Genomic DNA, 14,769 nt, shown 5'->3' on the forward strand with positions numbered 1-14,769 from the left:
GGTAATATTATGTGTTACCATTCACATCAAATAATTGGTTCGCAAAACTCCAATTTACTCCGAGCATTTGACCGCAAATTGATATAGTTCAAGGATTATGTACAGGATTCATATTCTAAACAGTTCTAATATTAAGAATCGAAATTTTGGAATTGTGTGCATCTGAGATTGTATTCTTTGAATCAAAGATTTCCCTCTGCTCCTTGCAATGGTTGAATCATCCACGATAAGCGAGTTGCTATTCATAACATCGCACACCTACCTTCATCACAGTGGTCGAGGGATCTAACAATAAATGTGAATATTACATAGTTTAGTGCTACCGAACTTATTTTTACACAACCTTAAAGTCCTTTTCGAAACATATTCACTATTTAAGCTGCGATGTCGAATGTCTTAGAAATAATGAATGTAAGAGACATCGTTTGTCTGTTCGCTTATGATTATCTGGTCGAGGTAGGCTATATAGTAGTTACGCGAGATAACTCTAAAATTGCTAATGGCGCAGTATTAACTATTATTAGGCTATTACACTTCATGTACTTTCTGCATGTTCTGGTCACATGTAAATTAAACATATTGACAGGTTTTAGGCGAAGGTTATGTGCTATATTCATGAATAATCATATTAAAGTGTTTTGGCCTAGACTAGCTACCGCAGACCAGCTATAGATTAGTAACTTTGACACAAAATTATACATGTATATACTATATGACTGTATATCAGGGAACATTTTTATATTCTGTAAATATTGTATAGATGTGTTCAATGATTTTATTCTTTCTTTTTATTCCTTCCAGAAACCTTGTTATTGACTGGTATATGGTGAAGGATAAAAATTGACAGCAAGATATGCATCTCCCTGGAATGTCCATGAGTATCACACCCAGCTCCTTGTGATAACACCAATTTATCGGCTTTACTGAAATACATACACTACCGCTTACTATCAAAGAAATTTGTAAAATGACTGATTAAATTTCAAGAACAAGTTGGAAAATGAAATAAATTAAGCCCCCCATTCTTCCCCTGATCGAGTAGCTTTCAGCAAAAATGATGTCTGTAAACTTCAGTTTGGGGCGGTTGCTATGGAGATATAATGGTTACATACCGAGAGGAAACTTTGCAAGGTTGAAGTTAACAACCGCATGTGACTGCTTTTTTCGATCATTAAATAAGGACATCTTGAAGAGTGGTCCTTGTAGAACCTTTATGATCAGCAACAGTTTAAACTCAAGCGATTCCAGTAATTCTCCAGAGTTCAATGATGTACATCATGACAGACTTCTTGACTCTATACAAATAATGAAAGCTGGTCTCAAAGAGAGAAAACCAGGTGAACCACACCGTGTTTTTGTTCTACAGCCTCATATAAAATCCGGTCCACGTAAGGGGTCTTCATGGAACCCCAAGTTACAATTAGATGAAAGTATTTCACTTGTCCGGACTTTGAAGTGGACCATATTAGACAGTGCAGTTTATTCTACGACGCAGCCGGGCAAGAAGACGATTTTCGGTAAAGGGACGTATGGAAATATAACCGAAAGGTTAGCGGATGTTCCAGGTTTAACAGCTGTTTTTATAAGCCTTGACAGGTTGAACAGTATACAACAGAAAGAACTGGAAGATTGCTGGAAGGTAGCAATATATGATAGGTAAACCGTTTTTTAAGTGTAGTTAAGAATCCAATAGAAGCTCTAAACACCCTATACCCAATGTGATGATTGTTAATGAACACCATACTGTATGTATAGAGAGGCATGGAGGCAAGGAGGGATGATATTGTCATGTGCACCCAAGCTAAATTTACCAGAGGCATTTCTAAAGGTCAAGGTCAATGTAACAGTGGTAACTGCAAGACTCCCAAGTCATATTTACCTAACAGTGTACATGGGTAACTTTAAGACTCCTAAAGTCACTGCAGTAATAAAGTCGATGGTGATCACCATGCTGTGATATTAAGTAGATAGATAGATGATAGATAGAAACTTAATTGTCCATTTCAGGAAACAAAAACGGAAAAGTGATTTCCCCTCGACCGTAAACATAAGACAGTACCGTAGTCAATACAAACAGAACCATACAATAAACATGCTATTAGTGAACAACTACCAGAATAAAACTAAATAAGCAGAACCAGAACTGTAACATAAGAAAATTAAAAATGTGCTTTTGATCAGACAAAATTAAACTTACTTTTGGTTAGCATCTTTCAATAGCACTATTTGGAATCGTAATACCCTTGTGTGTAAAGAATGTAAGTTTGGCAGCACCAAAAAATTTAGTTGAAGGTACAAATTCTTCACTGTTGCTGCCTTCTTTCATTAAAGATTTTACACACATATCCTGGCAATGAAGTTTTCATTCATAAGGCAACCAATAAAATATTTATTAGGTTTGCTTGACTGATATTTTTTCATGTTTGGCCAATATTAAGTCAGTTGCAAATACTGTTAATCTTATATTGATTTTGTCATGGTCTTTTTAATTGTGACGTGTTCTTTTTTCAGATATTCTCTAGTTTTAGAGATATTCAAACTACATGCAAGAACCAGAGAAGCTAAACTACAGATTGCTTTAGCAGAAATTCCCTTACTCAGGTATGTAGATTATTAATAAATGAGCCATGATTTAGTTTTAACTAAAACTTAGTAAGACTTTCAGTTCTTCTGTATTCTTCCATGAGAAGACCTTCCTTTTAAGGATCGGCATAATTGCATTGCAAGAATACCGTTATCACACAGGTGGGTAAAAGCAAACTCCACACCCAGGGGCAAGTATTCTGTGGCCTGTGAGATAGTTTTCAAAACAATAATAATGTGACCCCCCGTATAAGTAAGATCCAACCATTAAAGAAGTTTCATTCTCTGAATAGCAGAAAGGAAAAAGTTGAAATATGTATCTTGTGAGGAGTTTGCTTTTAGCTTGTGATTGGATAATCATCATGAGTGATGGACATTGCACAGGTAGAACTTTTATTTTCCAAATAATGTAAAATCGTCATTTGAAGGCTCCTAAGTCATATCTACCCAACTACTAGTGTGTGGGTAACTTCAAGACTCATAAGTCATATCTGCCTAACAGTACAAGTGGGTAACTTAAAGACTCCTATTAAAGTCATATCTACTGTACCTAACAGTGTGTAGGTAACTTTAAGACTCCGAAGTCATATTATCTGCCTAACAGTGTGTACTGTAGGTAACTTCAAGACTCCTAAGTCATATCTGCCTAACAGTGTGTGGGTAACTTCAAGACTACTAAGTCATATCTGCCTAACGTGTGTGGGTATGCTACAGAGATGTTATCTTCATGAAAGTGTCTCAGCATGAGTGTGAGCACTAGTTTCAGACCTGTGTGCTGCAGAGGAGTTGTGTGGTCACTTGGTTTGTAGTATCCATTGTCAATTTGGTCTATCAAGTTATTTAACATTAGCTAGGAGTCGGTAGAATTGTGGTATACAGTATTGAGTAGTAACGTGTGTTGTCAAGTTATGCTACTTCTGTCAAGTTTGGTGTGGTCGCATGGTAAGATTCAATGTTGCTACATGTCCACTCTTTATCTTAAGTACATAACTCTTTGGGTTCTATATAATTCCATCTGATGATATCAAGTTCTGTTACCTCTGCTCAACTCATAATTTGTTGTCCAAATAAAGTCAAACTTTACATATACTTTACATACAAATACATATCCATATATATATAAATGTCTGTTTAAAGTATCTCTTTCGAGATCCGGCTTCAGGAATCACAATAACTTCTTTTACTACTTTCTCCTGGAAAGATATATTAGTGTCTTCCACTTTCATACTTCAAGTTACGATTTTGTTTCGTTTCTGAGAAGGTCTCGTCTTCTTCTGAAAGATGAGAACTTTGATCAGCAGAGTGGCGCCCAACGGTATATCGGAGGCGGAGGAGAGACATTTCTGGAAGTCAGGCAGAGAGTGTTAGCAGAGAGAGAGATCAAAATCAAGAAGTCCTTGAGAAACCTACAGATGAAAAGAGGCCTTTTGAGAAAAGAGAGAGCTATGAAGCAATTTCCAGTCATTTCTGTGGTAGGATACACTAATGCAGGTTAGGAAACATGTTACTAGTAACCTATCCATGCGTAAGAGGAACTTGTAGACTACCGTTAGACTCTCATCGCAAACTATAATGCCAGTTATACTGTTTGAAGATAATGTTTAAAATCTCGGAGAAAGTTGAACCCATTCAAGTGCTCTGCGAGAGAGGAAGTGATCGTTTGAACTTTCACTTCACTTCCTTATGTCTACTCTGCTTGATGACACCCACCGAATGGAGGGGAGGGGGAGGGGGTACTGAATAGAGGGGAGGGGGCTTGGGGAAAGCTTCAAGCTGATGAGGAAGATTTCTAGAGGACGGGATAAAGATCATTACCTCATTTAATGGGTTTAATACATCATATTTCCAGGTTGCAAGAGACTGATATTGAATAAATTTTCAAATTAAAAAAATTATGATGAACTAACCTGTCTCCCCTTTTACTACAAACTCTAGCGTAACAGTAAAGATAAATCACTGAACTCGACCCTGATAATAGTGTTCAATCGTTTGATGTGGATTTCCTATTGATCGGCTGTTGCGGCTCTATTCACTGTTCATCATTACATAGATTCCTCATGTATTAGATATTTAATCAGTGATGTAAGTTCCACACTCCTGGATATATAGAGAGAGCATTGTGTTCTAGTGGTCAGGCGCGTATCAAGGAATTTGCCAAGGGAGGGGCAAACCTGTAGGCAAATTATCAGAGCCGTAGATTTGGCATTGGGAACTATCTAAGTGTAGCGCCACCATGAGTTGAGAAGCGAACAAGAAAATGTTTGCCTAAAATGCCTCCCAGATCGCTGGAAATTGCACTTCCCAGGCCAAGTAAGTTGCATCTTAGCATTTTCTGTTTGAAATTACTAGCGATTTCATGAAAACGTTTCAGAAAAAAGCTCAAGGGGGGGCGGTCACCCCCTTTGCCCCCCCTCTCCCTTGGCTACGCGCCTGCTAGTGGTTAAGGCAGTTGACTTGTGATCTAAGGTTTGCAGGTTCGAGTCCTGGCCAAATCATTACGTTGTGTCCATGGGCATGGCACTTTATCTCCATTGCCTCTCTTCACCCAGGTGTATAAATGGGGACATGTGTTTAGCTGCTGCCACATGGAGGGATTGTCTCTATGTTTGACAGGTTATTGTTGACCAGGGTGATATTATGATGCGCCTTCCTCAGCAGCGTTATCAGTGGATATGTCTGCCCTTTACATTTCAGCTCAATCATTTTATTTACACCATTTAAAGAAGGCTCAAAAGTTTGGAAGCCTGGAGGAGCATTCATCATGACACAAAATTTAATGAGTTGCAAATTTAGATGAAACTTGTCAATGCAGCAGAATTCACTGACAAATTGTGGCAATATTATAAATATCTGAGTAACAATGGCAGCTGCTTAATACAATTCTGAAAAAAGTGTTATTACTTTATACATTCAAGTGAAATTAAAATTAATGTAATGTATGTAGTCCTTATTGCAGTACTAGATAAAGATATCACTGAAGGTTTTACAGTAATTATAAGTTTTTTCTGAATATAAGATATCTACTTCATTTATAAGTCAAATGAATTCTATTATCCAGTCATTTATTAAGGAATCTTGACAAATGACAGGGAATTAAAACTGATTTTTAATTTTTTTTTTATTCATTCATGAAAGGTAAAACCAGCCTGAATCGAATGCTCACCGGCGAAGCTGACCTACAGCCGAAGGACAAACTCTTAAGGAATATAATTTAAAGTGATTAAGGAATCTTGACAAATCACAGGGGAATTAAAACTGATTTTTTAATTTTTTTTAATTCATTCATGAAAGGTAAAACCAGCCTGATACGAAAGCTCACCGGCGACGCTGACCTACAGCCGAAGGACGAACTCTTCGCAACTCTGGATGTGACTTCGCATCGAGGAACCTTGCCAAATGGGATGTCAGCTATTTTCGTAGACACAGTCGGATTTATTTCTAATCTACCTCACGACCTTATAGCGTCTTTCTCTGCAACCCTGGAAGACGTATTGTTATCTGTGAGTACTAATAATGTCTGATATCTCTTGTAGAAAGCTCTTCTTAAAGGATGACTCTAGTTACATATTTAAATTTGGTAAGCTGTTGGGCCTTTTAGAAATACTGTCACATATAATAAAAATATAAAATACGTCATTTAGATAGCGCTAAATCACAAAAAGTATCAAAGCCCTTCACAAAAATAAAAAACGAGAAAAAGGAAGTAAATACAGTGAAAACAAATCATAACCATTATAAAAATAAACCTAAAATAACAACTCAAAAAATCAAAATACAATAAGAGGTTATTAAAAATACAATAGGAGGTTATATTAAATAAAAAAATAGGAAGTTATATTAAATAAAAAAATAGGAGGTTATAAAAGTACAATAAGAGGTTATATCAAACAAGAGATCATAAAAAAGGTAATATTACATAAAATAACTTAGTGTATTGCGACTCCCTTAGAATGGGAATATTAATGCTACACATGATCGAAAAAAATACGTTTTCAAACGACATTTAGTTATTGGCAGCGTTGGACTGGTCCTAATGTCTTTTGGCAGCTTTTGACAAAATATCACTGAAAGCTTGTTTGCCAATATTCTTTCTTGCTGGTGGTACAAGAAGTAAAGATTTGTCAGAAGAAGAATGTTGCAAGCGCCAGGGTTTGGTAAAAGGTAAGTAATTCCTGAAGATACACTGGCGCAAGATAGTGAACACACTTGTAAACATACATGAGAATACAAAATCTTATCCGCAGGTGCCATGGGAGCCAGTGCAATTCATTAAGAATTGGAGTTACAGGGTTAGGTCTCGACATCATCAATCATCTATCGTATTTTTTATTCCACGTTTTGTTACTTTCGTGAGAAAAACCCTCTAAAACATCACGTTAAGTTTTTACATCTACGAGATTTTCCCAAATAAGAAATTCAATACAAAACAATCATTTTACTATTCTGTTTTAAGAAATGCAGTGTAGAGGTAATTTAGCCACTTGTTTTAATCATGTACCTTTCATCTTTTCCTTGATTATTCACAGGATGTCATCATTCACGTGAGAGATGTCAGCCATCCGGACACAGAAGCTCAAAAGGCGAACGTACTCAGAGTATTACAAGATTTAGGACTGTCGGAGACGTTGTTGGGGAATATGATGGAAGTCTGCAATAAAAGTGACCTTCTCACAGATAGGTGAGCCCTCTCGAGTGCATTTTCGTTCCCCCGCCATGACGTCGTCGATCAGTCGTTCATATTTGCATGAGCTATACACAAAGGGGTTTGATATAAGTTTGGTGCTCCATATCTTTTGTTTGCTGCCTTTGGTTCTTTTAAAATGGTGGAGGTGTTTAATACCTTAGTATGTAAAAGTCACAGTTTTGTTTGACTGCTAGTGGTAAAGCTGAAGGAAGATAAGTGCATGTTCAGAGAACCGTTGTACGATAAACTGACCATTTTTTTCTCTCTTTTCTTGGGGGGGGTGGGGGAGGGGGGTCAATTCCAGGGGCATTTTGTATCTGGGGATACAGGACATGGAAGCTGCATGGTGACTGTTACCAGGAATCGGGAATGTCCGGTCACCACATTGTACACCCTATTTTAAATGTCTTCTTTCTCCTGAGTGCTGTTAATGCATGAACCTTGAAATACATTCACATCCTAATCCCAACCCTAATCCAGTGTTCAGTTACATTTGTTTTATGCAAATAATTTGCATAAATTCTGACATATGTTTTGTCTGTGTCTGATAGTGAACACATAGGATATATATATCTATATATATCTATATATATCTAAATATATCTATATATATATATATATATATATATACACATATAAACATATATATTTATTTACAGCCTACCAGCACATGATGGCGGCCAGAGTCATCTGATCTCAGCTACTGAAGGGACAGGGATAGAGGACCTGAAGACATCGATACAGGAACATATTTTATCTGTCACCGATACGGTAGTTTGTACACTGAGGATACCAATGAATGGAGGACATTTACAGTGAGTGTGTTTCTTAACATAGTGTAGTAGACAAAATCCAAATCGTAAAGTTAAATTTTCCTTTAATTCATTTGCAGTTTTAATATTCACCATTAAAGTAATACACATCTGATGATGCAATTCGTCCAGATCTTCAGAAAACACTAAAAAGCACTTTGGGTGGTAGAAGAAGGACATACAATGAAATGTATGTATGTTTGTATATTAGATCCTCTTTCAAGCAGGAACTCGCGAAGAAGCTTCATTGGCTTATCAAAGCTTCAAGCTGACCGAAGCTGCAGTCTCTTAGATTCATATTTAATGTCCATGGTTATGAATTGTCAGTTGTCAACAACTCTGTAACTGGACGACATACATTAATCTGGGAGTGACTCGAACTGGGGACCTTATGATTGAAAGGCACCGGCATTAACCACTGAGCTAACACTCCAAATCACACATGTAATGCATGCATATGCATGAGCTTACGCATATGCATATGCATGATGATTCGTTTTAAAACACATGAGAAGATACTGAACTCCTTAGATTATGGTGCTTAATCTTATGCACCAGTGACTCAGCTGTTTTCCATATGATCTGCTAATGAATAAGGTTATTCCAAAAGTCACTAAATACAGAAGGATAGAATACCCAATGAATCAGGACAAGCTGTGTTGGATTGATATTTAAGTGACTTTAAAGGAACTTTTTTCATCAACTAGGTTAAGTTGTGTAGCTGCATATCGCCTTACAAGGAACAATTATTTACCTGGTTACACGTTTTGAAGTCTTAATTTTTCTTATTTAAGTATATAATGAAAAATTAAACTGCTTTATTCTTTATCTCATATTTCTTGGGCCCACTCATTCAACCTATGCCTGAGTCTCTATAGCTCCCTGGGTCCCATGACATTAATCTCATTGCATTTCAACCCACATTCACTTTGGGTTCAAAACCCACCAAGTGAAATTTTCATTTAATTTTTCTTCTTGGGAGGGGGGGGGGGGGAGGTTGGAACCATATTAAAAATTCCTAACCCATGAAATCATCAACTTATTGGCACACACTAAATAATGGGATTTATCAGTTAGTACTGTTTAAGAGCTGTTTACATTTTCTTTAAATGAAACTCTTACAAAAGCCACTATTCAAATAATTTAAATATCTCTAAAACTGGTGAAGAGGTCCATGTAGCTATGATGACCTAAAAATGCACAAAAAGAGAGTTATTTTTTCATCATTTTATAGTCACACACAGAATTTCTGTTTTGTTTTAATGTGTTTATTATTTGGCTTGCAAACCTTTTCGAAATAATTTTAATACATCATATATATATAATTTTGGTGTCCTACTTTAACTTAACAGGTACCACATTTCTCTGTTCATGTTGCACCTTGTCTGTTAACCTTTGATAAATGGAGTTATTTGATACCAACAGATAGGTAGAGAGGGCAAACAGAACACAAACTGAAGGTTAATGTCTAATCTACGTTTCATGATTTCTCAATGCACTTCATTCGAGACTTTTCCTCAGAGGCTTAAGAAATGATTGACTTGTGGAGTGTTAGCTCAGTGTTAGGAGTGTTAGCTCAGTGGTTAACGCCGGTGCCTTTCAATCATAAGGTCCCGAGTTCGAGTCACACCAAGATTAATGTATGTTGTCCAGTTACAAGTTGTAGACAATTGACAATTCATATCATGGACCTTAAAATATGAACCTAAGAGACTGCCTTCGGTCAGCTTGCGGCTTTGATAAGCCAATGAGGCTTCTTCGCGAGTTCCTGCTTGCAGGAGGATCTAATATACAAACATACAAATATACAGACTTCAGAAGAGAGTTTTTCTATGGTTTTGTTTCAATCAATCATCAGTGTGAAATTATCACCTCTGGCATTTATGTATTCTTAGGTTTTATGTTTACCATGCATGTTTAAACTTATTATTATATTAATACACAACTCAATCTCAACAAAGATGAGGTTAAGTGTTAAAAAAAAATACAAGAAATACATGGATGACATTTTAACTAGTTAGTAAATATCAAAGTTCGTCTTGCTAAGTACAGTCTGATTAAATTTATTCTTTGAACTCAAACAGCCTGCCACACCTTGTTCATGTCATTGGATAATAATCATATTAATTCAAATATAGGTTGTGTATGCATACAAGGTATGCGTATTTACCAAGATTACAAGAGGAAGTGCAGAATCTACATGGTACAGATAGGTAGTGAATCGTACGGTCTGAGATCACAAGAAAAAGTGCAGATACATGTTACAGATAGGTAGTGAACTTTACAGTCTGAGATCATGAGAAGAAGTGCAGATACATGTTACAGATACGTAGTGAACCGTACGGTCTGAGAGCACAAGAAGAAGTGCAGATACATGTTACAGATAGGTAGTGAACCGTACGGTCTGAGAGCACGAGAAGAAGTGCAGATACATGTTACAGATACGTAATGAATCGCACGGTCTGAGATCACAAGTGCAGATACATGTTACAGATAGGTAGTGAACCGTATGGTCTCAGATCACGATAAGAAGGCAGATACATGTTACAGATAGGTAGTGAACCGTACGGTTCACTACCTATGTAACATGTTTCTGCACTTGTGATCTCAGACTGTAGACAGTGAGGTCAATGACACCCCCCCCTCCCCCTCTTAACTCATACAACCCAAATTGAACAGAAATGGTTTTATGCAGGAGTGAACTTCCAATTATCATAGTATTTGACTGCTCTATCCCCAGTTTTTAATTTCCCTTCTGTTTCACTCTCAACATCGTTCTAGGTGGTTGTACAGAGAGGCGTCGGTCCAGAGGCAGAGGGTACTCGAGGGGGAGACCGAACACTTGTTGGTAGACGTTGTGATGTCCTTGAGATGTGATGCTAGATTTCGGGCCAGGTTTGGAAATCTTATCTACAATAGAAGAAGTAGTTAGCTACTCCTAGCGGTTTGCCATGGATGGACGGGCAGTTTGGATTAAAAGTTGAACCGGGAAGTCGAAGCGAGTGAATTTGATCAACTGAATGTGCACCCGGAAAAGTGTCCTTCCATTATATTGAAACCTGAAGTGCTACTTTCCATAAATTAGGTACATTTTATGTTAATGAAAAGAAAGGTCTCACTTTGTTTTTAATTAAAGCGTTATCTTTTTGTAACAATGAAAGTGTTCCCTATTATTGCTTAAAAAGTATTGCCTTGTTGTGTTGAAAAACTAATGACATTGTAGTTAAACAGAACCGATTCAAAAACTGGTATTTGTTGTATGTAACTTTATAAGTTGTATACAGAGTATATCAGTGTTACGTAACTATGGCCATGAAGTCAGTCTGCCCTGGTCGTTGATGTATGATATCAGCAGTGTATTTTTACGACCCTTAAGCAGTTACAAGTGTGGGAGACACTCGCAAGGGCTTATGGATTACAGCTTACATATCGGGTGGCTTCCAATTTAACATTTTAACTCAAATTTGGAATAGTTTCAATTAAACAGGACATTTAAAAAAAAAAAAAAATATGAGATGAAATTATTATAACGTATATGTAAATAATATGATGCATGCTACTCTGACCTATCGTATTTGGTGTGGGCCGTTTAAATGGGATGAATGGGAGGCAGAGAGGGTAAAGGCAGTAGTTGTGAGCAGACGAACTATTTTTTGAATGTAATAAACAGAGAGCCCTCCCTCGGTTGGACTTCACTCAATTGTTTCTTTATCTAGGAAGGCTTGGAGCTTTCTATACTTGTTGCATATCTTGTGACAGTAATGCTATATGTTATGCATGTTTCCTAATATAAAGTTGTACCTCCCCCTCCAGGGCCCCCACCCCCACCATTCCCGCCCATTCGGTCCTCTGCTGCCATTCCCCACAGCCGAAATAACAGTCTGTCACAGACAATTCCCATCTCATGTTATCTTATTTTTGTAAACATATTTCGAGAATAGACTCATACTGGGGTTTGTTGTAATTTGCTTTAAGATGTTGGCTGAGTGAAAATAGATCATGTAAAGCACTGAAGTAAGTGCTGAGACAGTATAGTTAACTTGGTGGTGCGCACATGTGGATAGTAGTCTGTGCCTTGTGGGCAGTGGTGGGTGGGGGGGGGGTGTCAAGCCTGGGAACAGCAGCTGCTGAAGGTTGGCGGAAATATAAAGCAGACGGGAATGGGGCAAACTTAGAAAGTGCTAAATATACAAGCAATTGTATTAAGAAAGGATTGATTTTTTTTAGAACCTACCAGTGGAAGAGGAAGTTGACTTCACCAGGAGGGGGGAGGTTCTCTAGTCCACAATGTTCCTAAATAAGAGGGTCCCTCTTCCTCTGCTGGGACTCATCAGGCGAAGGTAGGAATCGAACCCCCGGATCTTGTGTCACGAACCGAAGTCCGTACCACTCGACCACAGTGATTCTACTGGTGTGTTAATGCGTATAAATTGGCTTTGTATAGCTGTCATCGAGGGCTTATTACCCAAGTGTTATGATTGTACAGACAAAACTTGAAACCACACACATGGTTACGCGTCATTGACGATATCTTCATGATATGGACCCATGGCGAGGCAAATCTAAAACACTTCATTGATGACTTCAACTCGTTTCATCACACTATCAAATTTACTGCTGATATTTCTGGACTTGGCGTTCACTTCCTGGACACCACTGTGACCCTATAAAATGGTTCACTCAAATCAGACTTGTTCAATTAACCCACGAACAAGCACAACTACTGTACCTTTTATCAGGCAGTTGCCATCCACGTCACTGTACCAGAAATATTCAAACCCCGTACCGAAACATTGATTTACAAAACTCGTCAAACCAGTTCCAAAAGGGTACCATTGGTTACTGAATTCCACTCTGGTCTCCCACCACTGGCTAAAATCATTCAGAAGAATTTTCACCTACTTCAAAGCACCGAACGCCTAACATCAGTTTTCTCAGAACTACCTGTCATTACTTTTAAAAGACCCAGTAACCTACGGGACTTTTTAGTTCGGGCATCCTTTCAGGATGACACACCATTAGGGGAAAACAAAACAGAAACTGCAGGATCATCGCCCTGTACACAAAATTGCAAAACGTGCTTACTTGTCGATTCGACCAGGGCCTTTCAGAGCAACCAAACCAAACGCACGGTCCAAATTTGGCATAAAATAAACTGCCTATCCAAAAATGTCATTTACCTCATCTACTGCAATATTTGCAACATACAATACGTTGGAGAGTCAAAAAACACTCGTAAGAATGAGAATGACACAACATAGATCCGCGACCAAAACAAAAAAGAATTAACCAACCTGTTGTAAATTACTTCAATCTCCCAAATCATTTGGTTTTAATTGGCCGTTTGCAGAGGTGGATGAATGATCGAAGCACATGTCAATAGCTAAATAATGTGCTTCTTTATTTCTTTTGTTTTAGTGTTTGACTTGTACATAAATGTTTTTATAGGAGGGCCGGAAATGGAAAGTGGAAGAAATTATCAAAGAGCTCTTCTAAATGTAAAAAATACTCTGATAAATTCATCAAGCATGGTGTTTTTAAATGTTTATTTTTTCAAAATAGCCACCCAAAGCCAAGTCAATTAACAGGAAAGAAAATGATTGATTATAAACAAATTGTAACTGACCAGTGTTAAACATACAACATATACAATTCCACAAAAATGGCTGATGAGTGTTAATTGACATACAGTAGTGTACAGTATATGTAAAGTATGTATGCATGTATTTATCGTCTATGATTATGAATTGTCAATTGTTAACAACTCTGTAACTAGACGACATATATTAATCTTGGAGTGACTCAAACTTGGGACCTTATGATTGAAAGGCACCGACGTTAACCACTGAGCTAACACTCCTTGAAGTCCTTAAAGAACTGTACTACATAAGATAAATACTAGGTTGATAAAGATCTGAAAATTAAGGTTACATAAAAAAGGTTATGCTATTGGTATCTGACATTCAAAAAGAACAAGGGTAAAAAAAAGGTCTTGTTTTAAGGCAGCTACAGTACATGTTCGTACCACTCATAACATATTACTCTCAGACTTTTATTTTTTACAGCCTTACAACCTACTACATCTTATTCGAAACGTCCAGGAAGAAGGTGCCCCTACTGTGAGAGGTCAATTGCTGGGTCGCAATCGACCAGGCATTTAAAGGCCGTTCATAAAGATGTGGAAGATGTTAGTTTTGCATTACAGCAGCCTCCAAAGTTTCAAAAGCAGCTATTCCACAACCTCATGAAAAGTGGACTGCATACTTTGAATCTAGAAGAGCTAACACGAGGATCATCGTGTTTTTTCCAGAGTGAGAAACCAAGGCAACACTTCAACTGTGATCTGCAGCAAATGTAAAGGTTCGCACAGGCAGAGCAACTTCCGCAGGCACAAAAACCAGTGTGACGATGCAAAAGAAGATTCTTTACCTCCACAAGGTGCTCCTCCCTTATACTTCAATATGCATTATGAAGATGACAGCTTTGGCACAACCATTTTGCTTAAGGTAAAAAAAGATGATGTTGGCAAGCTGTGTTTGTCAGTTCCAAGCATTTTAATATTTGGAAAGTTTCTCTGGTCTGAGAAACAAAACAAGACCGACAAACTGGTAGAGGGTCGTAAATCAGTTACGAAAGCAATGCGACGACTTGCATCACTATTCTTACAATTATATATATATATATATATAT

General features: G+C 37.5%; 1 protein-coding gene across 4 annotated transcripts; it reads left to right on the plus strand.

Moving 5' to 3' along the window:
• The first annotated feature begins 106 nt into the window (after window positions 1-106).
• Window positions 107-14,769, plus strand: LOC139983803 (putative GTP-binding protein 6). 4 transcript variants are annotated; one of them, XR_011798829.1, is made up of 9 exons: window positions 107-297; window positions 802-1,656; window positions 2,512-2,601; window positions 3,845-4,074; window positions 5,875-6,083; window positions 7,110-7,261; window positions 7,927-8,082; window positions 10,861-11,077; window positions 14,145-14,769. XR_011798829.1 is itself a non-coding variant. In XM_071997583.1 (8 exons), exons 2-8 carry the CDS (start codon window positions 1,055-1,057, stop codon window positions 11,009-11,011), a joined length of 1,590 nt encoding a protein of 529 aa, XP_071853684.1. In that variant the 5' UTR covers window positions 107-297; window positions 802-1,054; the 3' UTR covers window positions 11,012-11,762. The 4 variants fall into 4 exon arrangements, 3 of the variants coding, with proteins under 3 accessions (XP_071853684.1, XP_071853686.1, XP_071853685.1); XM_071997583.1 differs by lacking the exon at window positions 14,145-14,769 and having other exon boundaries at window positions 10,861-11,762; XM_071997585.1 differs by lacking the exon at window positions 14,145-14,769 and having other exon boundaries at window positions 256-411; window positions 10,861-11,762.

This window comes from Apostichopus japonicus, chromosome 16 (assembly GCF_037975245.1).
Source record: "Apostichopus japonicus isolate 1M-3 chromosome 16, ASM3797524v1, whole genome shotgun sequence".
Lineage (NCBI taxonomy): Eukaryota > Metazoa > Echinodermata > Holothuroidea > Aspidochirotida > Stichopodidae > Apostichopus > Apostichopus japonicus.